Here is a 23,368-nt window from a genome sequence, read left to right as displayed (position 1 = left end):
CGTGTCAATTTAATTATAACTCAAACTCATTTATAACAAACTCAAACTCACTAACTTCATATAAATTTCAAATCATGTCGTCATATCACTATTTAGATTGCCAACCCTAACTTAATTTCTTATTTTGCCCCTTGCATTTCCTCAAGTGTGTGTGCTCTATAGAAGGGTACGAAGTACGATGATATGGAGTTTACGATGGCAGAGCTCTAGGGCCTGTTCACTTCGTTGATTCGAGTTGAGATGTGACTTTATGTGATAGCTTTTTACTGTAGTAAAAAAGTTAGATGTGATTGTTTCTGAGAGCTTTTTACTGTAACAAAACTCAAATTCTAAACTTGAATCGGTGAAATGAACGAGGCCCTAGTGTCGAAATAAGTGGATTGGAATCCCTTTATCTAAAATTTAGGGGACGTTTAGAATGAGAATTCCTGTCATGATTTGAATTATGGTTCGTGGTTCGCTATAGTATTTTCTCTCATAAAAAATATACGTAAAACGATAATGGTTATAAATTATGATTCTGAATCTATAAACCAAACGTCTCCTTAATATCAGCTTTGTCCCGAATCATAAATCATCGCTATCTCGTTGGTCAGACTTTTAATATCAGCTTTCTCTCTCTGTTTTTTTTTTCCTCTCTCTCTTATTGTGTTTTGTTTAGTTTTCTCCTTCTGTACTTTCCTTGGATGAATCGCGTGGGAATTATGTCAAGTCATGGAGTATGGAGTTTGTCTCTTTTCAAATGAGATGTGATTTTCTCTTTTGTTCGTTTCCCAAGGGACGGGATGAGATTGATGTCAGTATTGTGAAGGAGATGAGGAGGTTTTCTTTTCTTTTGTATAGTTTGTACCTATTTAAAAAGTTTCGCTTTCTTCAATTAACTCTATTTTTAATATAAAATGAAAACACAAGCTAGACTAATACACGTAGGCTTGTGTGAATCGCGATCGGAATAAAATGTTTTTATGTTCTCGTTTATTTTATTCATTTAGGTTTAAAATTTGAGTTTTACTATTATATAAAAAATTTTAAAAATAATTAAATTTAATTTTTTTACTACAGTAAAAAAATTTTATATAAAGTTACATTTCAATTCAAATTAACGAACTAAACGGACCCTATATATATGTCTAATCAATTAAAAGGTAATGACACCTCATTACAAATAATTAAGACGAGTTTAAGGGAAGTTAAACATTGTTGTCAGTAGAAGATTATTACTCGCGAACTAATCAATTAAAGACTTTTAGAATTAATGCACGAACTCTTAAAATCAAAACGATGATTCAATTAGTACTATAAAAGTAACCTTTTGCTTTGTTTTTTTGTTTTTTTTTTTGGGTGTGGGGGTGTAAATTTGTAAGAAGCTTTCTATTGGATGTAATATACCTACCGATGGTGCTTCTTTCTAAACGTTAATTCACTTATTCTTCTTAAATTAAAATAACAAAAAATATATATGTAAATGGACAGTTTCAATTTTAGCTGTAGCCATATATATATACACGATAACGTTGAGAGAACACGAGATGAGGGGAAAAAAAGAGTAACGTTGAGTATTCATTTTTTTTTTTAACAAAATAAACTAATAAATCACGTGCAAATTTCACACATGAAAAGCAAATTGATTGTTTAAAACTCGAGATTCACACATGAAAAGTAAAGATTATCATTTTTCTAATAAATCACGTGCAAATTTCAAGTTTTAAATTGTCAATTTGATAACAACATCAACTATTAGATTTAAATTACAACTGATTAAAGCTGATGGTATATTTTTCTAAAATTAAAAATTAGGGATCTATTTTACAAAAAACGAATTGGAAAGGAAATTTGTTAAGAGCATTAAAAAGAAGCGTTGCTTGAAGATATGATTGTGATCTAGCTGAGAACTGGGCATCAACATTAACAAATATTGTTTATTTGTCTGATTATATTAATTTCGTAGCTGCTATAAAGTATATATAAAGGCAACGCCCTCCATTTATTGAACTCTCACCGGCCTCTCTCCAAACTACCTGAGTAAAACTTCCATCTCCTTTTTCTTTCTCATCAAAGAAACTTCTTTCTTCTTCTATCTTATCATCTTCATCTCCTTAATTATACCTGTCTACTTTGCCTTCCTTTTGATATTCTCTCTCTCTCTCTCTCTCTCTCTCTCTCTATATATATATATATAGACACATACAATTTGTGTTTACAATTAGTTATAATTAACGTCAAACATAGCTCGCATATGTGTGTCTATTAAGTATAGCTAGAGTCAATTGTCATATATATATATATATATATATATATATAACAATAATAAGTATAATAATATAATAATAATGTGGAAGTTAAAGATAGCAGAAGGAGGGGCATACGTGAGGAGCGTGAATAATCACGTCGGAAGACAACACTGGGAGTTCGATCCCGACGCCGGAACTCTCGAAGAACGTGCTCACGTCCAACGCCTTCGCCAACACTTCAAAAACAACCGCTTTCTTCACAAGCAAAGTGCTGATCTTCTCATGAGATTGCAGGTACTATTATATAATTATATACTACTATTAATCATGCGTATATATACATACATACATACATACATATAGTCTTAATTAGTGAGTCTCTTTGTTACATACATACATACATAAATACGTATATGCATGTTGGATACGTGTGGGAATCTGCGCCTACAACGTCTACAAAATAAGAAGATCACCGAAGTTACCAGTACCACACATATGCAAATCGTTGTGTTACGTATATTCATATTTACAACTAAATGGTCTATATAAATTTAACGAAAGTAAACTAATTACCATTATTATACATGCATTATGTATACATACATAAACTAGCTATATATAGCCCAAAAACATACATCTTGTACTTGTTTTAAAAGGCTATTATCATGCCTAAATCTACCCAAACAAAACAATTACATTTTTTTAGCAATTTTTAAAAATACCCTTTAAAAATGGAGTCCCCTTTTTTATTTTTACCCTTAATATTTGCCATATTTTTTTACCTTTTAGATTAGAACTAGTTAAGAGGTAGAATTATTTAAAATAAGTACTTTTAATAAGTTAAATATTTAAAGAGATAGAATCCGTAATTTTTTTTTAAAATTTTTTATTTTTTCATTCCGTTCTCTCCAACCAAACGGGCTAAGGGGAAAGAGCCAAGCTTCTCTTTGAAATCAGATAATTCATTTATAAAAATTACTAGACCATCCGAGAAATACTTCACAATGAATTAAGAGTGGGGATGACAATCTTACCAATCAGTACCCGTACTCATGAGTACCCGGTAATTCCTAACTTTTATTTGCAAAAATGACTAGTACACTTTTTACCCTGCGCACCTTGCATTTTTATTTGGACCTTGATTAACTAAATTGTAATAAATAATACACAGCTTAGAAAGGAAAATCCATGCGGATCAATTCCACCACCAGTCAAAGTAAACGAAACGGAGGACATAACAGAGGACGCAGTGGCCAACACTCTGAGACGGGCCCTGAGCTTCTACTCCTCTATTCAGGCCCACGATGGCCATTGGCCCGCTGAATCTGCCGGCCCATTGTTTTTCCTACCTCCGCTGGTAATAAATAGGAGGTTTTTTTTTTTTTTTTTTTTTTTTTTTTTTTTTTTTTTTATAGGATGATGATGATTCTAATTAATGTCATCGAATGGTTCAAAACTAGGATATTCTTTGTATAATGTTATTGTTACAGACTGCAATTAAAGCTCTAGTTAGTAACTTCATAAGGATATATAATATTGTATCGTATGAAGTGCAGGTTATATCATTGTATGTGACCGGAGCAGTTAATGCAGTTCTAGGACCAGAGCACCGAAAAGAGATAATTCGCTACATCTATAATCATCAGGTATTTCTGTCAATAAACTCGGCAAATTAACGATAGTTACTTTATTAATTAAGAAGCTACTTTTTGTTTTTATCTTGTATTAAAACAATATAAATGAAGAATGAAGATGGAGGGTGGGGGCTACATATTGAGGGGCATAGCACAATGTTTGGTTCAGCCTTAAGCTACATTGCCTTGAGGTTGCTTGGACAAGGTCTTGATGATGGTGATGACAACGCCATGGAGAAAGCTCGCAAATGGATTCTTGATCATGGCGGCGTCGTTGCGATTCCTTCTTGGGGAAAATTTTGGATAACGGTATTAATTACGACTACATCTTTTTATAATTTGTTAATTGTGTGTCTTAGCTTTTAGAAACTTAAACTTATTAGTACACAATAATTAGTTCTAGAATAATGTTTTGGGGTTTTCTTACATGAATGATATTCATAAGTACGCATCATCTCTGCCGGTTTAGGTGCTGGGTGTGTATGAGTGGTCAGGCTGTAATCCATTGCCTCCAGAATTTTGGCTTCTCCCAACAATTTCTCCCATTCATCCAGGTGCGTACGACATTAAAATCTTATTAAGCAGTAGCCAAAAGTAATCCTAAAAAAAACAAAAAAAAAACAAATTTTGTAGGGAAAATGTTGTGCTATTGTCGGTTGGTTTACATGCCGATGTCATACTTATACGGGAAGAGATTTGTTGGTCCGATCACCAAGTTGGTTAAGTCCCTAAGACAAGAACTGTACAACCAGCCCTATGACCATGTAAACTGGAACAAAGCACGAAACACGGTCGCCAAGGAGGATCTGTATTATCCGCATCCGGTGGTTCAAGACATGCTTTGGGGATTCCTCCACCACGTGGCGGAGCCAATTCTTAGGCATTGGCCTTTCTCTATGCTCAGAGACAAGGCACTCAAAGCCGCAATTCAACACGTACATTACGAGGACGAAAACAGTAGATACCTTTGCATTGGATGCGTAGAGAAGGTAGGTATTACGCACGTACGTACTAATTAATTAATTTCTAACCAAACCAACCAACCAACCAGCTATATATATAGTAATTCTTTCATGGTATTCAAGCTAGCTAGGCCAATAATCCTTATAAATCTATTACTATGTAGGTGTTGTGTTTGATTGCTTGTTGGGTTGAAGATCCAAATTCGGAAGCTTACAAGCTGCATTTAGCTAGAATCCCAGACTACTTGTGGCTTGCTGAAGATGGACTCAAATTTCAGGTACATATATACCTTCTTAATTACTTAATGCTTTTAATATATAGTTATTTTCTTTATAGTTAGTATCTTAATAATACAATGACTCTATTTATATTTGTTATTGTTTACTACAGAGTTTTGGTTCTCAAATGTGGGATGCAGCATTTGCAGTTCAAGCAATTATCTCTTGCAATCTAAATGAAGAGTATGGGCCAACACTTCGCAGAGCACATGAATTTGTGAAGGCTTCGCAGGTTAATTTGGTCTTCGCAGAGCATATATATATATATATATATATATATATACCTGCAACAAATACTTGACGATTGATTTGTTTCTCACTTAATTATGATACAGTATTTAATACTAATTACTTGGTTTCTTAATTACCACTACTTATAATAATATTTTAAAGGTGAGAGAAAATCCTTCTGGAGATTTCAGCAAGATGTATAGGCATATATCTAAAGGTGCATGGACATTCTCAATACAAGACCATGGTTGGCAAGTCTCCGACTGTACTGCAGAAGGGCTAAAAGTAGTATTGAATTTTCTAGATCATGATTCATACATTCTAATCAAGTTTATATATATATATATATATATATTGTTTTTTTAGATAGATGTAATAATTTTCATCACAGTCGTTGCAATACTTTTACCTTTTTTTAAAGGCTGCACTCTTATTCTCACAAATGCCAACCGAAATAGTTGGAGAAAAAATGGAAACAGAACGCTTCTACGATGCGGTGAATGTAATTCTTTCCCTTCAGGTAATTAATGTGATAGAATAACATCACTCTCATTAAAATTCATATAATATTAATTGCTTCATACAATATAAGATGCTGCTATATATAATATAATAATAATAGTAATCTACATTTATAATATATTTATCTTTTAATTACAGAGCAAAAATGGTGGTTTCCCTGCCTGGGAGCCTCAAAGAGCATTTCGTTGGTTGGAGGTACGCAAGCCTTTCAACATGAAAGTGTATATATAGTTATATATATGTATCTCCTATAAAAAAAAAAAGGGGAAATTGGAAAAGGCAAAAAAAAAGGGTGTTAATTAGTAAATGAGCATACTGAATAACAATTATCGTTACTGTTTTAATTTGCAGAAATTCAATCCGACTGAGTTTTTTGAGGACACCCTAATTGAGCGAGAGTACAGTACTTTTTTCTTCAATCCTAAGATTTTTTTTTGTGAAAGGATCTCAGTCCAAGATTATTATATATAATTAGCTAATTAATACAAGATGAGTTGTTATTACCACAGATTGATATTGATATTGATAGTTTGGTAACTTTAATTTAGGTATGTAGAATGCACTTCTTCTGCAATTCAAGGTCTGGCAATGTTCAGGAAATTATATCCAAAGCACCGAAGAAAAGAAATAGATAGTTGCATATCAAAAGGACTAGGTTACATTCAAGACACACAAAACCTTGATGGTTCATGGTAACGTCTGGTTAATTATTTTCATCAACTATAAATATTTTCATACTTAATTATGATATGAAATTAATGATATATATATATATATATACACAACTGATCATATTGTAGGACTGGTTGCTGGGGAATATGCTACACGTATGGTACATGGTTTGCAGTGGAAGCGCTAGCAGCGTGTGGGAAGAGCTACAACAATTGTGTTAGCTTACAGAAAGCTTGTCAATTTCTGCTCTCTAAGCAGCTACCCAATGGTGGATGGGGAGAAAGTTACCTTTCTAGTCAAAATAAGGCATGCACGCATCTTCAATATTATTATATTACCTAATAATTAAAAGGAATTAGCAAATTAATTTAGTAATGTTGTATAATATTATGCTATTAATTAATTATGCTTCATTAATTTGAAGCAGGTTTACACAAATTTAGAAGGCCACCGAGCAAATTTGGTTCAGACAGCTTGGGCATTGTTATCCCTCATCAAGGCTGGGCAGGTGATCTCAACCGATCGGTTGTAAATAAATTAATTAAGCTGATAATTAATAAATACTACACGTTAATTATTATCATCTTGGTTAAATTATATATAATGATGCCAACCTTTTACTAATCATGACTGTTTAGGCTGATATAAATCCTACACCCATACATCGTGGAATAAGAGTGTTGATCAATATGCAAATGGAAGATGGTGACTTCCCTCAAAAGGTACTTTCATAATACCACAGAAATACAAATTTTTAGCCTAAAATATTGTAACTAAATACAGTTCTAGTGACATATATCTTAAATTGATTATGTGTTTACACACAAAATATCAATGATAACGGTAATATCTGTCACATTTGAAATGTCATTGGTTTAGTAACATTTTATTATACGTGTTTACTAAATAATGTTACTAAAATATAAAATTTACATTTCAAAGTGTCGCAAAAAGTGATTATTACTTCCTTGAGGAAGGTAATTAATTACGTATTATATTGCGTTAATGTTGCATGCAGGAGATCACAGGAGTGTTTATGAAGAATTGCACGTTAAACTACTCATCATATCGAAACATCTTTCCAATATGGGCCTTGGGAGAATATCGTCGCCGTCTTTTATTTGCTTAACCTACCTTTATTTATGTATCATTTGAAAATGGCTACTGTATACATATATACATATGTATAATATATGGTGTAATAGTATTTCTTTAGCAAAGACTTGGGGTATATTTTTATTTATTTTTACTTATTATGGTATGTAATATTCTATCTCTTCAAAAGAAGGAGATGGATAGATGTGAGACATTTGTCGTAATTACATTATATAAGGATGAAACAAGGGTTTTCCTTTATGGTTTGGAGCAATTTTTTTGGGTTAAATTATAAATTTATTTAGGTGTAAATTACTTTATTATTCTCTAAATGGTGATACATATGAGTTAAAACGCATATATATCCAAATATTTCATGCAACTTACAATGTTATGCGGATCAATTTTGAGTCAAGTTTGTGACGCAAGACCACTTGTCTAGTATACGTCTTAATCAGAAATGAGTATGAATATTAAGATCTCGTTCAAGTTGAGAATTTAAATTAAAAAGTAAATTAATGTGAAAAAAATATTATAATAAAAAAAGTTAAATTTAAATTTTTGTGAGCGAAAATAATGTAACAAAAACTTGAGTTGTAATTCGAACTAGCTAAATGAACGAAGGCTAAACATGTCACGTAAATCTTTTTATTTCATACCATATGAAATTTTTTGTAGTTATGTAATAAGAGTGTGATTGTTTATGTTAAACTTTAGAAATTATTCTTTAATTTTAGCGTCAGTGATCAAAATTTTTAGAAAAATAAAAATTCAAGAAATAATCTGCCGAAATTAAAAATTCTAGGATTAAATTGCCATAATGCTCATATGTTTCACAGTATGAGCAACAGTGGCTTATGGGCTTACTGGCCCAATGTGGTAAATCTCCTGGGCTGTTGAATTTTGGGCCGAATCCCTGAAGTTAGAGAGCTGAGGAGTTGAACGCCACTACTTGGTCTGTCTACCACACTCGACATTTTCTCTCGCCGCTGCTGCTTCTCTCTCTCTCTCTCTCTCTCTCTCTCTCTAAAGTGGGAAGGAATTTTTCGTGTTATTCTCCTCGTTCAAGTTGAGAATTTAAATTAAAAAGTAAATTAATGTGAAAAAAATATTATAATAAAAAAAGTTAAATTTAAATTTTTGTGAGAGAAAATAATGTAACAAAAACTTGAGTTGTAATTCGAACTAGCTAAATGAACGAAGGCTAAACATGTCACATAAATCTTTTTATTTCATACCATATGAAATTTTTTGTAGTTATGTAATAAGAGTGTGATTGTTTATGTTAAACTTTAGAAATTATTCTTTAATTTTAGCGTCAGTGATCAAAATTTTTAGAAAAATAAAAATTCAAGAAATAATCTGCCGAAATTAAAAATTCTAGGATTAAATTGCCATAATGCTCATATGTTTCACAGTATGAGCAACAGTGGCTTATGGGCTTACTGGCCCAATGTGGTAAATCTCCTGGGCTGTTGAATTTTGGGCCGAATCCCTGAAGTTAGAGAGCTGAGGAGTTGAACGCCACTACTTGGTCTGTCTACCACACTCGACATTTTCTCTCGCCGCTGCTGCTTCTCTCTCTCTCTCTCTCTCTCTAAAGTGGGAAGGACTTTTTCGCGTTATTCTCTCTCATCAAACCACAACAATGGCTGACGAAACTAGCAGAACTGTAAGTTTCTTTTCTTTTTTCTTTTTTTTGTAAATTTCATTTTCCGACCATGACTTTCTCGACTGCCAAACAGATCCCTAGTTATGCATATGTAATTTATGTATGTTAAATAATACATTAGTGGAAATTGACAGGCATTCATGGAGATTCAAGGTCGGATGATAGAGATCACCGCCAAACTCAAGCAGGTATCTGTCTTCTTCTTCTTCTTCTTCTTTGTCATGTAATCTTTTTGGTTTGGTTTAATCTGTGATCTTCGAATTTCAAATTGGGAAGGATGAATGAATTATTAAATTAAGAAAAATGAATTGTTTATGTGACTGAATCAGGTGCAGAACCAGATGAGGAGCAAAGAAGGTGAAAAGAAGCGCGCTTTCTTAACCTTGGAGGAGCTTCGCCACTTGTCCGATGACACCAATACCTATAAATCTATTGGTATTCTTTTTTTCTTTTCTTCTTCGTCTTTGTCTTTGTTATCGATTCGATTCTCAAGTGTATTTCGCTATTTCAGAATAATGCATTTCCATCCTATACGAGGTTTTTTTTTTTTTATGGTTTAAATTATTTTTCTTTTAGTTCTGTGTTGGTGGGTTGGTTTTATGAACTTCAAATCACATTAGGACCAAATATATGTGTGTGAATCGAACAAAATTTTGATGAAAATATGACAGTTCCGTAATTGTGCAGTATCGTTGTAGGGAATTCTCCTGATTTGTTATCTTTTCGATTTGATCGTGGTTTCCTTTGATTTCCTCTGAATCTCATGTGCTAGTTTGAATGAGAGACTGCCTTTTCTATTTGTGAATCTTGTGCTGCTCTTTTTTGACTCCTTTTGAGGGTTCCTATTCCTTTTTTAACTTGTATTTTTCTCGTGGTTTTCAGGGCGAACGTGAGTTCCGAATTAACAACCGCAAAATTATGCAGATTTCATAGCTTTTTTTTTTTTTGCTTGCTATTTATTGGCTGCAGAAGCCTGCAGGTAATATACGCAGATGACAATTCTCTAATCGAATCATTTCTTGGTCTCTCTCTCTCTCTCTCTCTCTCTGTCAATTTGGTGGGCAGGTTCGTTTTAGAGCCCAAGGCAGTGTTAATGAATGAACAAGAACAGAAGTTCAAGGATAGCGAAACCGCAGTTTCCTCATTGCAGGTACACCTATGATCTGAGGACTGAGGACTTGTATGTCTTTCCTTCCGCATTTGTTTTGTTTTTGTTTTGTGTGATAGAATTTTTAAATATTTAACTTTGTGGGGATTTAGAGCTCAAAGGAGTATTTAGAGAAACAAAAGGCGGAAGTGGAGAACAACTTGAGGGAGTTGTTGAGCCAAGATCCAGGCCTTGCTCGTCAGATAATGTCCATGACTGTCATGTGAACCACAACCCACCCTTACATTTACATTACAATGTTATAGATTTCTTCGTCACTTGTGTTTCATTATCATTACACACTCCTCTTGGCTTTTTGGGCAAAGTAAACACAACAGCATTAATTCAAAGAAGGGCAATCAGGCTTTGTGTTATTCGACCCTGTACCTTCTTTATTGTCCATGTTGTGGGTGGTACTAACTCTTTGGTTGCTTACTGCTTTTGATATCTCAGTTACTCCAAGCAAGTAATCAGTTACTTTTAGATGGAGTGTCATGTTATCAACAAATCTATTTTTGTGTTTAAAATGTTTGGTTTTATGTGTGTTGCAAGCTTAGACTAACTGTAAGTAAATTCACGTCCTGCCTCCTGCGGCTGCGACAGCATTATACATTTATACATAATGAATAACTAGTATGAATGAATGTATAATGTTGTCGTAACTACACTCATAATTCGGCTGCGACAGCATTATACGTATAATGCGGCTGTGACAGCATTATACATGTCGTGACTACACGGCATACATAATGAATGTATGACCCCCTCCCAAAGTCACTGTCAATGTCTTAGGTTGGTAAAGCCCAACATTAGAGCTAACTTACCACATGAGCATCTTGGATCATGTTGCTAATTATCTCCGTCTGGTTTAGGGTAGTCCAGTCCATGCTATGCTATAAGAATTTCCATTTCTTCCACTTATCATGTCCAAGACCCAATCAAAATGTAACTAATTCCATGTTCAATTTTGCCCGCCCCCTCCTCAACATGATATATATCCTCATTATTAAAGGCAACTATTGTTCGAATTAATATGAATGCTAGCTACCAAAGGAATTATTAATAATAGTCAATTCATACGAAGAAAAAAAAAAAAAACTCACCAAATATAATATAGTTTGTGGTGGTACTGAATTCCATAGAAATTGGTCTCGTGAATATTATTTTAATTGAAAATAGATCATTGTTTTCTCAATCAACTAAAATTTTTGAACAAGAATTTTTTTTTTTTTTTTTTTTTTTAAAAAAAAGGGGAAAGAAATGAGAGCCTTCCGTCGCCATGGAGTTTAATGTTGTCCTTAGCTTCATGTCCCGAATAAAATACTGTCCCACCCATAAAATAATGACACATTATCATAAAAATAATTAAAATAGTTTAAAAAAAAAAAAGCTAAGAGTGAACATAGCAAATGACCATTTTCCCCAAAAAAAATAATAAATAAATAAATAAAGCAAAGGACCAAAATAGTGTTTGTGTATTCATCTATCTCGATACAAGTCTTTACCATTAATAGCAAGTGGATTTCAAAGCTTAATGCCATATGTAATGCGTAATTAATGTAAACAAAGCGAGGAAATAACTAACTAGTCTAGTTAATTAAATTGGTCAAAAGGCCTATAAAGATTGTCCAAAGAGAAGCACATCTCATTTAAGTCAATAACTATCCTTTGTTATTATTATACACAGATCTCTAAGGACATGACCGTAATAAAGTAGTAAGTCTAAGGCCAAATGAATAAGGTGGTCAAACGCCTTCGAGAAGAGGACCAACCGCGTTGGTTCTGTTTGGCGGTTTCTTCTTCTTCTTCTCTCTCTCTCTCTCTCTCTCTCTATTATTATTCTTCTCCACTCTCTCTCTCTCAGTCTACTTTCATCATTATCATCATCATTTTTCTCAGCTTTATCATTGCATCTTAAAAACAAACAAAAACACATAGAGAGAAGAAAAAGGCAACAACTTGATTTGTCGACAACTCACAAAAAGAGAAACCCAACAACGACAGATCCAATGAAAAACCGAATCCGGATCCGACATTCTATCGCATTTTGAAGATGAAATGAGAATGTGTATTAGGGATTAATCTTCCTTTCTTTGTTTTGTGTTGTGGGTTGTGAAGTGGATATTGAAAAATTGAAAATTGATGGGGATTTGTTTCAGTATTGAAGACGACCTTCACAGCATTCCAGGTTTCTCTCTTAACTCTCTTTCTTTATCTTCTATCCTATCTGTCAAACATTAACTAACTCATTAATGCCTCAGTTATTTATATCTTAACTTCACTTGACTTAATTAACCATGGATCACCAAATATCTCTTTTCCTAAGCAAATGCCAAATTGGGGTTTTTTTTTTTTTTTTTTTTTTTGGGGGTGGTTGATTAAGTAAATGCTTGTGCTTGCATTACATTGATCTAACAACTAAATTTGCATTAGACTGGCCAAGAATGTAACGTAAATGGTTAGGCATTTATTTATGGGAAGTAAGTTTGTGGATTCATTTTGTTTCCATTTAAAGACTAATACAACAAGCATTGATTATAATTAACACTCATCTAACTCATACATGTATCACTTAAACACTTCTTTTAACTGCTTTTTGCTACTCTTCCTTTTTGCCTTTTGGAAAGAACCAAGTTATGGCCTTTTTTCTAATTCTGTCATAAAAAATAATAAATGAAGTAGGAGTAGGAGTAGCAGGTGGTGGTGGTATTGGTACAACACCAAGAGCAGATAAAACCCCAAGATCCAGCAGCAGCAGCAGCAGCATTCCATTAGCTCCGAGAAATGTGGGAGATCTACGCCAAAATCCTGGAAACAGCAACCTTGACATCTTCACGTATGAGGAGATGAGGTTGGCCACCAAGCGTTTCCGCCCTGATTTAGTATTGGGTGAGGGTGGATTTGGCGTCGTCTATAAAGGAGTTATCGACGACAATGTGCGTCCGGGATACAAGACCACCCAAGTTGCCATTAAGGAACTTAACCCAGAAGGCTACCAAGGTGACAGGGAATGGCTGGTAAGTATATATCTTACTTATCTCTTCTCTAAAGATGCATATTTGGTTGTACGAGTAGTATCTGTTGAAGAATTTTCATTTCCCCTTCTTTTGCAGGCAGAGGTTAACTATTTAGGACAGGTCAGGCACGATAATCTTGTTAAGCTTATTGGATACTGCTGTGAGGATCACCATAGGCTATTGGTCTATGAATACATGGCAAGCGGCAGCCTAGAAAAACATCTTTTCCGCAGTAAGTGAATGATTCAACTTCCAATTTTCTGCTGTTACAGGAAATTGAGGGCTTACTTTAGACTATATTATCATTCAGCAACCATGCAAGGAGTACATTCTATCAATTTTAGGCAAAATAGTTCGCTATAAATTATTTAGAAGAGTGACATTGTACTTGAATAGTGATACCCTTTTGTTTTCCCTGCTACTATCTTATGGAGGGTGACTTGTATTAGGGTATAACTTAGTATTCTTCTCTCTGATCATTGCCCTTGCAATTTTGACGGAGCGTCAATGATGCAATGATAAGAATTGAAGTACACTGCACCGGTATAGGCTCATAATATTTGTTTTTGGATGGTAGGAGTGGGCTGTACACTGACTTGGTCAAGAAGAATGAAGATCGCTCTGGATGCTGCAAAAGGACTTGCTTTTCTTCATGGTGCGGAAAGACCTATCATATACCGTGACTTCAAGACGTCAAACATCTTGTTGGATGCGGTGAGTCTCTCGCTATTCAGTCTTATCTATTGCATAAGTGATGCATTTTATTTGAGTTGCCATCGGGAAATGAAAGGTAAAAGATTATTAACCTCCTTAGCATCACCTTATTTATCTTTCTATCTTGCTGAAAACACGTGGAAAACCTGCAGGATTTTAATGCAAAGCTTTCAGACTTTGGCCTTGCAAAGGAAGGGCCTATGGGGGACCAAACACATGTTTCAACGCGGGTGATGGGCACGTACGGATATGCCGCTCCTGAGTATGTAATGACTGGTGAGTTGAAGAGTCGTTCTGCTGCTTACAAAGTAGAATTCGGTCTGTTGAGGTCTGTTGCCACTGAATTGATTGGACAACTGAAAAGATTTGTTGTTTTAAAATAAATTTCTTTCCCATTTTAAAGGTAATATTATTGATCCTTTTGTCTTTCCCTTATTAGTAAGTACTATTTGAAGAGGAAGTTTATTTAGGCCCCGTTCATTTCACTGATTCGATTTAAAATTTAAGTTTTGTTACAGTAAAAAGCTCTCAGAAACGGTCACATCTAACTTTTTTACTACAGTAAAAAGCTCTCACATAAAGTCACATCTCAACTCGAATTAAAAACTCGAATCAACGAACTAAACTGATCCTTAGTTGTCTTACCAGCTCACAAATTAAGTCCATTTATCCAAACAGGACATCTAACAGCTCGGAGCGATATTTACGGATTCGGGGTAGTTTTGCTCGAGATGCTTATTGGAAGGAAAGCTATGGATAAAAGCAGACCTAGCCGAGAACACAACCTTGTTGAGTGGGCGCGCCCGCTTTTGAATCATAACAAGAAGCTTCTAAGGATTTTGGATCCCAGGCTGGAAGGGCAGTACTCAGCTAAAACTGCAATGAAGGTGGCCCATTTGGCACATCTGTGCCTTAGCCAGAACCCGAAAGGCCGGCCTCTCATGAGTCAGGTGGTTGAAATCCTAGAAACTTTCCAGGTAAAGGAGGAGAACCAGGAAGAAGCAATGCTTCAAGGCGGAGGGAACGGTATAACCCTTTATGAGGCTCCCAAGACGGCCCCTGCTACTTGTGTCGAGAAGAGAAATTGGAATGGTGGTGACGGTGAAAAAAAGGCAGATAATAGAAATTTGTACAATAGTGATGGTGTAAAGGTTGTGGAGGTGGGTGGAAAGAGCAAACTGGGAAATGGAAGGAGCAAGAGTGAACCTCCAAACGAGTTTGATTGTCGTATCCAATCTCCGGAATATGGTTTTGGTGAGAAATCAGCTTCCACGAGAAGCTGAACTTTGTACTAAAAATGGATAGAGGTTGAACTGTACAAGATCCCTCAGCTGGTCTATCCATTCGTTTTGTTTTCATTTTGATATTTATTCTTGTTACCGTAATGAAATTTGAGATTTTTTGTTGAAGCAAGTTCAGAAAGAGTATCCTCCTGTGCCAATGTGTTCTTGTGAGTGGGCAGAGTGCTCTGTGTTGATTTAGCAAAAGTCCATAAAGAAATCTTTGGCCAGACCGTAGCAAATGACCGGCCTCACTTCCTGTTTTTGTCCCTTTTTTTTATTTTATTATTTGTTATTTTTTGGGGTTGGGGGAGAGGACAAATAAACCTTAGATAAAAGGTTATTGGGTAAGAGGGGAAAAAACGAAAAGAAAAAGAAAAGAAAAGGCTATTGGTTGACACAAACAGATGTGGTTACAACAAACAATTGTCATGCTTTTTTTTTTTTTTTTTTTTTTTTTTTTTTAAAATGCGTAGTCTTTGGAAAAGCTCTAAGTTGGAACTAAAGTTTAGTCAAAGTACAAATTCAACATAGCAAAGAACGAGGCGTGAAATGCACTCAAACTGACTTGTTTACAATAAGAACAGCTACAGCCTACTGGTTAATCATCATTACGGCTCGGGAAAAGCTTAATCTGAAAAACGAGATCCTCTCCAATCGCCGCTTCGCGAATCCGATGATTGGCTGACAAAATGAACCTCATCTACATACAGTTGTGAATCACCAACATCATAAGATAATCAGGATCATTTTCCTACAATATATGCAAACTCATTGTTAGCAACACATTCCCCTAATGCAAACATTTAACGCAAGAATCTCTCTTACTCTTACCCCATATGTGGTGCAACTTCACTGCTATTTGACTGACGGATCTTTTCTCCAAAGGACTAGAAAAGTCCATGTTCACAGCCTCCTGAATCGCAGATAACAGCTTTTGCCTTGCTTTTGCCGTCAGGACAAGGCAGTTCGGTCCATGAACTGTGCTCAAGTCGACAACCTACAATTGAGATGGAATAGCATGACCGTCTAGTTAAATGTTTTCATGAAATGTTGGAACGAGTATTTCTAGTGCACACACATAAAAGCACGGTGGGTGCCAACTATTAGCAAGAGAGAAACCTACAATAAAAATTCAACCTAGAAACTACTGATCACAACTTCGAAGTTCAAACATGCAATTTAAAGGGATCAAATAGGAAATGATATTCTCATGCATGAAACTATAACAAAATATACTATCGACCGACATTTATCAAATTTGAAAGTCAAAAGAAATGGTTTGATCCTCTCATTTTTATTTCTCAAACCTAGAGATCCATGAATCAGGATACTAATCCATATGCATACAAATGGTTCATGAAGAGCAAGGATTTACAGGAACATTTCATGATTTAGAGAGAACAAAAGAAATACTTGCCTGCTGCAACCAAGGGAGTATGGAAGTTGTAAATTTCTGTTCTCGAAGATATGAAGCCAAAATACTGAGAATATCGCCTGCAGTCTTGGATGACAAACACTCTAGAACCGGACCAGTTCTATCAAAAAGTTCCATCAGAACAAGCTCGTCACCCGAACAAAGAGCTTCACCATACGCAGAGTCGAGGTCCCCTTCACATAGAAAACCTTTCACACGTTTCCACATGTTATTTTTACTTTCAAAGCTACTTTTTCTGGCTGTTATACTACTAGACGCTGAACCAAAAATAGGATCACTCCTTACTTGACCACAACCAATCCTCCGTGTCACCTGCCTCGGATTTTTCTTGTTGTCCACCCCCGTTGGGTTCCTAGTGATTTTCATCTTACTATTAGCCCACATCTCTGTACCCTGTTTAGTGTTTTCTAGGCTTCTCTCCAGTGCATTTACCTCCCAAGTTTCATTACTCTTCGAAGACAAAAATGAAGGCTGCCTATTGCGGATATCTATAGATGGCCTAGGAGTGCATGTAGAGAATCTTGGTGAATTCAAGAATTGGTTTTGCTTCAACAACTTGGAGGTTGCTAAACTCGAACGTTCCTCCCGGTGTACAACAAGGTCCTCAGCTATCCTATCCACTACATCTTCTAAACGTACCACCCTTGATTGTAAAACAGACAAACTATCCATTATTCCAGTTGTAAACACCTGTGGAAAAGGCAATGTTGGAGATATAAATCAGAATATAAAAGCGACCATTATTGTAAGATGTACAAGAAAACCAACACCATTGCATAAGCAGATACTGAACAACCACAAGCCTTTTCTTTTCATAAAACGAAGGAAGAGAGAGTTAGAAAAACTCGGGTAGGATAAGAAGGGTTAAAAGGGATAACTAGGATATGTAAACTCCAAAAAAGAATTAACTGGTAATGTTAAATGTTTATCTAATGCTACCATAAATGCGAGTTATGATGGCATTATAATTTACAAATTACATCTTGGTCAATGCAAAGAAAATCTTTAAAGGGACTCCAGGGTGTTTGATATAAGGTAATGAGGTCGTTATATATAGAAGAATAATTTGTGCAAACGAATAATGCTCCATATGAGTTCTAAACAATGGCAAAGCAATGAACATAGTTATTCCTACTCTGGTTTTACCTGCAAAAGATCCACTAAATTTGACTGTTTGTCCTCGATCTGCAAAAGTTGCTTTCGGATGCAAACCATTTCATTTGTGATTTGCGAACAACATCCATGTGAACCTGGGAAAACAGCCTCTGATACAGTTGAATCGAGGCTCGTCCGGTCATGAATCTTTCTGGAGTACATTTGTTCCTCGCTACAAATCTCTTCAGATGCAAACCGCTGATCTCCTTCCATTGCCTTCAGCAAGCCACCTTGGTCAAGATCCTCATGAGTAACTTTCACATGTTTGGTCTCAAAGTTACCGTTGACAATATTGGACACAGAAGAACACTCTTGTTTGTCATCTAAATGGACATATTGATATCCAATGTCCTTCATGCTTGTGATATCAGTACTCATTCTTTCAAAAGTCTTGGTGACAGAGCTACCCTCGGATTCTTCATTGTTAAGTTCCGCTAATGAGATAGTATGAGTTTTTGGGAGAGCAATTTCAATGCGCCAATCATCTTCCTTGGATTGTTGAGGATTTTCAACATGATTTTGACTTTTCTTTCTGACAGACAAAGGAATCCTTCCCTTGGTGAAACTCGTACTGACTTTCTTAAATGCAACATCTTTCCATCCAGATTCGCTTGCACTTGTCAGATCATTATAGTCACCCCCACAGAAATTTTCTGTAGAAATGCGAAGAAAAAGTGTATTACATGAGAAGATATTGCAACGTTGTTTTTTCAAAAACAAAGTTTTTTTTTTTTTTTTTTAAGAAAAAAAGAAAAATCACAAATAGAGTAGCAACGCGCGTCAAGACTAGAAGATCACAATCTAGCTAAGCTGGCATCCAAACTTTTAATCCATCATACACCTTAGCTTCATTAAAATTAAACAATATATATATATATATATATGGACGAGTTATACGTATAAAAGTTCTTACAACTCAAAAAGAGCAAATGGAAACTGAAAAGCACTTGGGATATTAATAAGCAAAAAGCCACAAAAAATATAAAGGGGATCTATTCTCATTTCCCCCAACAGCAGAGGCCTCATCAAGATCTTAATTTGGTAAGGGAAAAAAATCCTAAAAGGGAAAAGGCGAGCATGATGATATTGCAACCAAGTAGATAAAGGAAGCATACGCCATAAAATGAGTTTACTAATTAGCCACCACATGACAATGTTTAGAGTCTGTACAATATTATACAGGTCGAGCGCACCTTGGCCAACCGAACCTGGTAAATTATTACCAAATTACCACTAAATCTTATTGTGTGCATTATTTAGATAAGTAATGCGTGCATTGTTTTTCAACTATAGTTTATATAAATATTATAGTACTCAGGGATTGCTACACGAGTAGTGACATTTATTATGCTGCCTTCCCTGTACTTAAACATTTCATTTGTACTTAAAATCCTCCACTAATTTTAAGAGCAAATATAGATCTTTTAGACTAGCTACGTGCCTTCAAAGGAAATGAACAAATTCAGACAAAGTATGGTAAGACATTTAAGATCAATAATGCTTTAGATTTTAAGCAAAGAACAGGGGGAAAAAATGAAAGAAAAGGAAAGAAACCAGCACAATAGAGTGCAGGGAATTTCAAATGTAGATGAAACCTTTAATAGAAGAACCCGCTTCTGAGGGTTCTGGAGTATCAGGTCCTGGAAGAGTTCTCCAGCACTGTAGCGAATGCAATACAGTGTCTCTGACGGGCTTCACCTGTAAGAATCACATGAATCATGTAAGAAGATTTTGTTAAACTATTTTCAATAAATGAACATATTCCAAAAGCACTTCTTGAATTGACACAAAGTCACAAACCTTGTCGAAGCGACACGATTCAAGGGATCGGATGCAGGATGCCTTGCATGATCCTAAGAGGGATCCCCCGCTTGAAGCTATCTCCCCTAATGCCATAGAAGCCGCTTTACGTGTTGACCAGTCACTGTTTTTAAGAGATTCTTGAATGCTAGACATTGCAGCAGATAGAGTGTTTTGTGTTGGGGCTCCCCCGGCCTGAAGTAGAGACGGTCCAAGCACACAGTTAGAAAATACATACGTGGAAGTATAACCGTACATGAAAACACAATGAAACAAAAACAATTTATTTAGGCATCAATAAGCTACTTGGCAGTTTAATAGCCTCTTAACACTAACACTTCCATCCAATTTTTTCCTTTCCATAGACGGCAGCATTTCGCAATATTTTGAAAGGCAAAAAATTTTCTTAAAGGCAAAAAATTTTCTTATGTTCTTTTCATATTTTTGATAATCTGTGCAATAAGAAGACATATTAACATTATTCTTTGGCGCTGCTGGTCAAATTCCAAAGCCATCTCATATTTTTGTATCATCAGCATGCTACATTAAACCAATGGCTGCTCCTAAGCAGAGAGAAAACAAAAGCAACAAACTTTAAATATAGAATGAAAACCGAGAAAATGTAAACATATAGGACAGAGGAGAGATCTAATAAGACCATGATAAGATCAAGTCAGACCTGGATAATACTTCTATTCAACTCGATAATTGCTGGTTTTGCCATAAAATGCTGATTCTTAAGCAACTTGGTGGTTCGAACCAAAATCCTTTGCAAAAGCGAAACTGGGGGATCATGAGTATTGTCAATAACCCTTGCCAAGCACAATGCTGAACCCGCTTGCACATGCTTGTTTTGTTCACCTAATGCTTCGAAAAGCGGTCTCACTAGCGTAACAAAGATCCTGTCACTCTCACCTTCTCCACTACTCAATTTTGAAGCCAGAACTCCCATAGTTTCCACACAGGTATCCCTCACAATGGAGTCCGGATCTTTGAGCCGCTTGACAATGCTAACAACCATCTTACTGAGATGCGGCGCCATCAGCCCCTCATGATACCTTACAAGCGAGCCCATCAGTCTAATGCATTCCTTTCGAACTGCACTCTTTTGCTCCGAGTCTGTGTCCAATATACACGACAAAAACGGGGCAATACCATCAGGAGTTAAGCACTCTGCCGTCTTGTCAAGCTCATCCGCCCCAACCTGGTAAGTATCTCGATCCGCTAGCTTGTTCAGAGCAATAACCACTTTGTGTTTGAGCTCAAAAACCACTTGCTGTGCACTTATCCTAACGGATCCTCTTCCTTTTACTTGCGCTGCATTGGCCTTCATCTTGGCTTGTATCTTGTATCTTAAAAGACCCCAAAAGTCCCAATTGTACAAAACTCGTGCCTTTCGAAAATTTTACAGATTGCTGACTTAGTTAACAGGCCAAGGAGGGTCGAAACCGCTTGCAAGAGGAAGCAACGAAAAAAAAAGATTGGTTTTGTTCTTCAAGATATCAAAATCCTACAAAAGGGCAGAGTAGATTCAGTTGAAGAAAGTAAACCAGACCAGATGAAAATGCTGTTTCACTTGTAACGGATATAAAACTCCATTTTGGTCCCTAAGTGAAGGGGGGAAAAAAACAAAAAAAACAAAAAAAGAGGCCAATATAGCACAAAAATTTGAAAAACTGAAGAAATTTTATCACTGAACTTTAGTAAAGTAAACCTAGTAGAAGTGTTAAGCTTTTTCTTGTTTAGCTTTATTTTCAAGGATAATATTGAGCACACAATTGAAGCAGAAGCAGAAGCTTGGAGTAAATGTAAGAAAGTCGGAATATTTTCTTCTCTAAACAACCTTATTTTGTTCTCTTTTCAACTTAACAATATTATTTTAAAACTGAACCTTTTAGCTTAACAGGTAATAATAACAACAACAACAACAAATAAACTGTTAAAAACACAAAAACAAACAAAGCAGACTTACAGAAATTATTATTATGTGTTTGATTCCTGAATGACGAAAGTCGAAGAAGACGACTACGACGACGACTTCAAGAGCATCACCAAAGTCGAAGACGAAGACAAATGGAAGAGATCCATCATATCTTCCATTATTATTATTATTATTAATTATCTTCTTCAAATTTCTGCAGTTTTTTTTTAATTTTACTTAGATTAGAGAAGATATGAATTTGAGTGTGGATATATATATATATATAGGAGAAGAAGAGATTAGAAGAACTAACATTCAACTTTGAATAACGAAAACGTCCTTGAGATCAACGAAGAAGAAAAGAAATTTGAATAATATCAATTAAGAAACAAAGTTCGATAATGAAAAATGACACACTTTTTTTTTTTTGTTTATTTTTTATTTTATTTAGAGGCTTCAAATTTCGCGCTTTTGGGACTGGGGTGTGAGTTTTCGAATTTAAAGAACGAGGAGCGTTTGCTTTTGTGTTGCAGGGTTACTGGGTTACTACTTAGCCTATCATTTAGAGCCACGTGTACAAGTCAGAGGCATATCCTCTCCCCACGATCAGCAGTCAGCACACGCGCCCCAGTTGTCCAATTTGTCTTTTCCTTCTAAAAGAAAATAATTTTTTCCATAAATATTAGAGAATATCTCTAAGGGGTTGTCTCTTACATTTGAGTTAAGACGATTTGAGTGATAATTTTAAATTGAATTTAAATTATAATTTGACTTAAAGTTATAATTTAAATTTATGTTTGAATATGTATATTTTAATTATGATTTGAATTAAGAATCTATTTAAGTTTGTATTTAGGTGGGTCAAAACTTAAATTTATATTTATATAGTATTTTAATAAAAACTCAATAGTAATGAAAAATTTTAATAGGGTATATAGATAGGATTTTATTCATCTTTTCGTTGTGAATGTATAAAAAAAATCATCTCAATCATAATTAAAATGAAAAAATTATAACATTTTTAAAAATAGAAAACATATTGTTCATTAACTTGAGTTCGAGTTTATGAACTCGAGTTGAAGGGAAAACTTGAACTTAAGTTTAGCCCCAAATTCGAGTTTAAACTCAAATTTTACAAAAGAACATGAACTTAAATAAAGTAACGGGCATGTTCTTTTGTTTAAAAAACTCAAAAAAAGACAACTCAAGTTCAACTTTATTCAAGTTCACGTTCTTTTAAGTTTTAACTTTATTTAATTTTACTCAACTTTATTCAAGTTTTAACTTCAACTCAAGTTATAACTCAAATTCAACTCAAAAATTATACTCAAATTATACTCCAAAAGAACAACCCCGTTGTAACTCGGGTTCAAACTTTTCCTGAATTTCGTTGTAAAAGAACAACCCTTAAGGGTCTGTTTAGTTCGCTGATTCGAGTTTTCAATTCGAGTACTGTAGTTAAAAAGTTAGATGTGATTATTTATGAGAGTTTTTTACTATAGTAAAACTCGAATCAGTGAAGTGAACGGGGCCTAAGACTCTTAGGTCTCGTTCATTTCACCGATTTAAGTTTAGAATTCGAGTTTTGCTACAGTAAA

General features: G+C 35.0%; 4 protein-coding genes across 5 annotated transcripts; 3 read left to right on the top strand and 1 right to left on the bottom strand.

The window, feature by feature from the left end:
• Nucleotides 1-2,324: 2,324 nt before the first annotated feature.
• On the top strand, nucleotides 2,325-7,864 carry LOC21387439 (lupeol synthase). The gene is made up of 17 exons (XM_024164823.1): nucleotides 2,325-2,525; nucleotides 3,403-3,588; nucleotides 3,788-3,877; nucleotides 3,977-4,174; nucleotides 4,335-4,419; nucleotides 4,499-4,854; nucleotides 4,992-5,105; nucleotides 5,219-5,338; nucleotides 5,500-5,622; nucleotides 5,759-5,857; nucleotides 5,998-6,054; nucleotides 6,211-6,257; nucleotides 6,408-6,551; nucleotides 6,660-6,837; nucleotides 6,959-7,039; nucleotides 7,170-7,253; nucleotides 7,550-7,864. The coding sequence occupies exons 1-17, from the start codon at nucleotides 2,331-2,333 to the stop codon at nucleotides 7,658-7,660; spliced, it is 2,268 nt and encodes a 755-aa protein (XP_024020591.1). The 5' UTR covers nucleotides 2,325-2,330; the 3' UTR covers nucleotides 7,661-7,864.
• Nucleotides 7,865-9,176: 1,312 nt separating this feature from the next.
• Nucleotides 9,177-10,990, top strand: LOC21387438 (prefoldin subunit 1). The gene is made up of 6 exons (XM_010096903.2): nucleotides 9,177-9,298; nucleotides 9,433-9,486; nucleotides 9,628-9,733; nucleotides 10,181-10,187; nucleotides 10,364-10,448; nucleotides 10,559-10,990. Exons 1-6 carry the CDS (start codon nucleotides 9,275-9,277, stop codon nucleotides 10,670-10,672), a joined length of 390 nt encoding a protein of 129 aa, XP_010095205.1. The 5' UTR covers nucleotides 9,177-9,274; the 3' UTR covers nucleotides 10,673-10,990.
• Nucleotides 10,991-12,227: 1,237 nt separating this feature from the next.
• On the top strand, nucleotides 12,228-15,701 carry LOC21387437 (probable serine/threonine-protein kinase PBL17). 2 transcript variants are annotated; one of them, XM_024164818.1, is made up of 6 exons: nucleotides 12,228-12,633; nucleotides 13,128-13,462; nucleotides 13,559-13,694; nucleotides 14,040-14,176; nucleotides 14,329-14,452; nucleotides 14,855-15,701. In XM_024164818.1, the coding sequence occupies exons 1-6, from the start codon at nucleotides 12,588-12,590 to the stop codon at nucleotides 15,457-15,459; spliced, it is 1,383 nt and encodes a 460-aa protein (XP_024020586.1). In that variant the 5' UTR covers nucleotides 12,228-12,587; the 3' UTR covers nucleotides 15,460-15,701. The 2 variants fall into 2 exon arrangements, with proteins under 2 accessions (XP_024020586.1, XP_024020585.1); XM_024164817.1 differs by having other exon boundaries at nucleotides 13,125-13,462.
• Nucleotides 15,702-15,816: 115 nt separating this feature from the next.
• On the bottom strand, nucleotides 15,817-21,999 carry LOC21387436 (TORTIFOLIA1-like protein 2). Its single transcript, XM_024164816.1, has 8 exons — nucleotides 21,822-21,999; nucleotides 20,529-21,359; nucleotides 19,850-20,044; nucleotides 19,645-19,747; nucleotides 18,041-18,702; nucleotides 16,877-17,584; nucleotides 16,291-16,456; nucleotides 15,817-16,210 (listed from the first exon to the last, which is right to left on the bottom strand). The coding sequence occupies exons 2-8, from the start codon at nucleotides 21,180-21,182 to the stop codon at nucleotides 16,203-16,205; spliced, it is 2,496 nt and encodes an 831-aa protein (XP_024020584.1). The 5' UTR covers nucleotides 21,183-21,359; nucleotides 21,822-21,999; the 3' UTR covers nucleotides 15,817-16,202.
• Nucleotides 22,000-23,368: the final 1,369 nt, after the last annotated feature.

The sequence above is a fragment of the Morus notabilis genome, unplaced genomic scaffold, assembly GCF_000414095.1.
Source record: "Morus notabilis unplaced genomic scaffold, ASM41409v2 Scaffold1387, whole genome shotgun sequence".
NCBI lineage: Eukaryota > Viridiplantae > Streptophyta > Magnoliopsida > Rosales > Moraceae > Morus > Morus notabilis.
The sequence above is the reverse complement of the archived record's forward strand: the minus strand, read 5'-3'. Positions and strand labels throughout refer to the sequence as shown.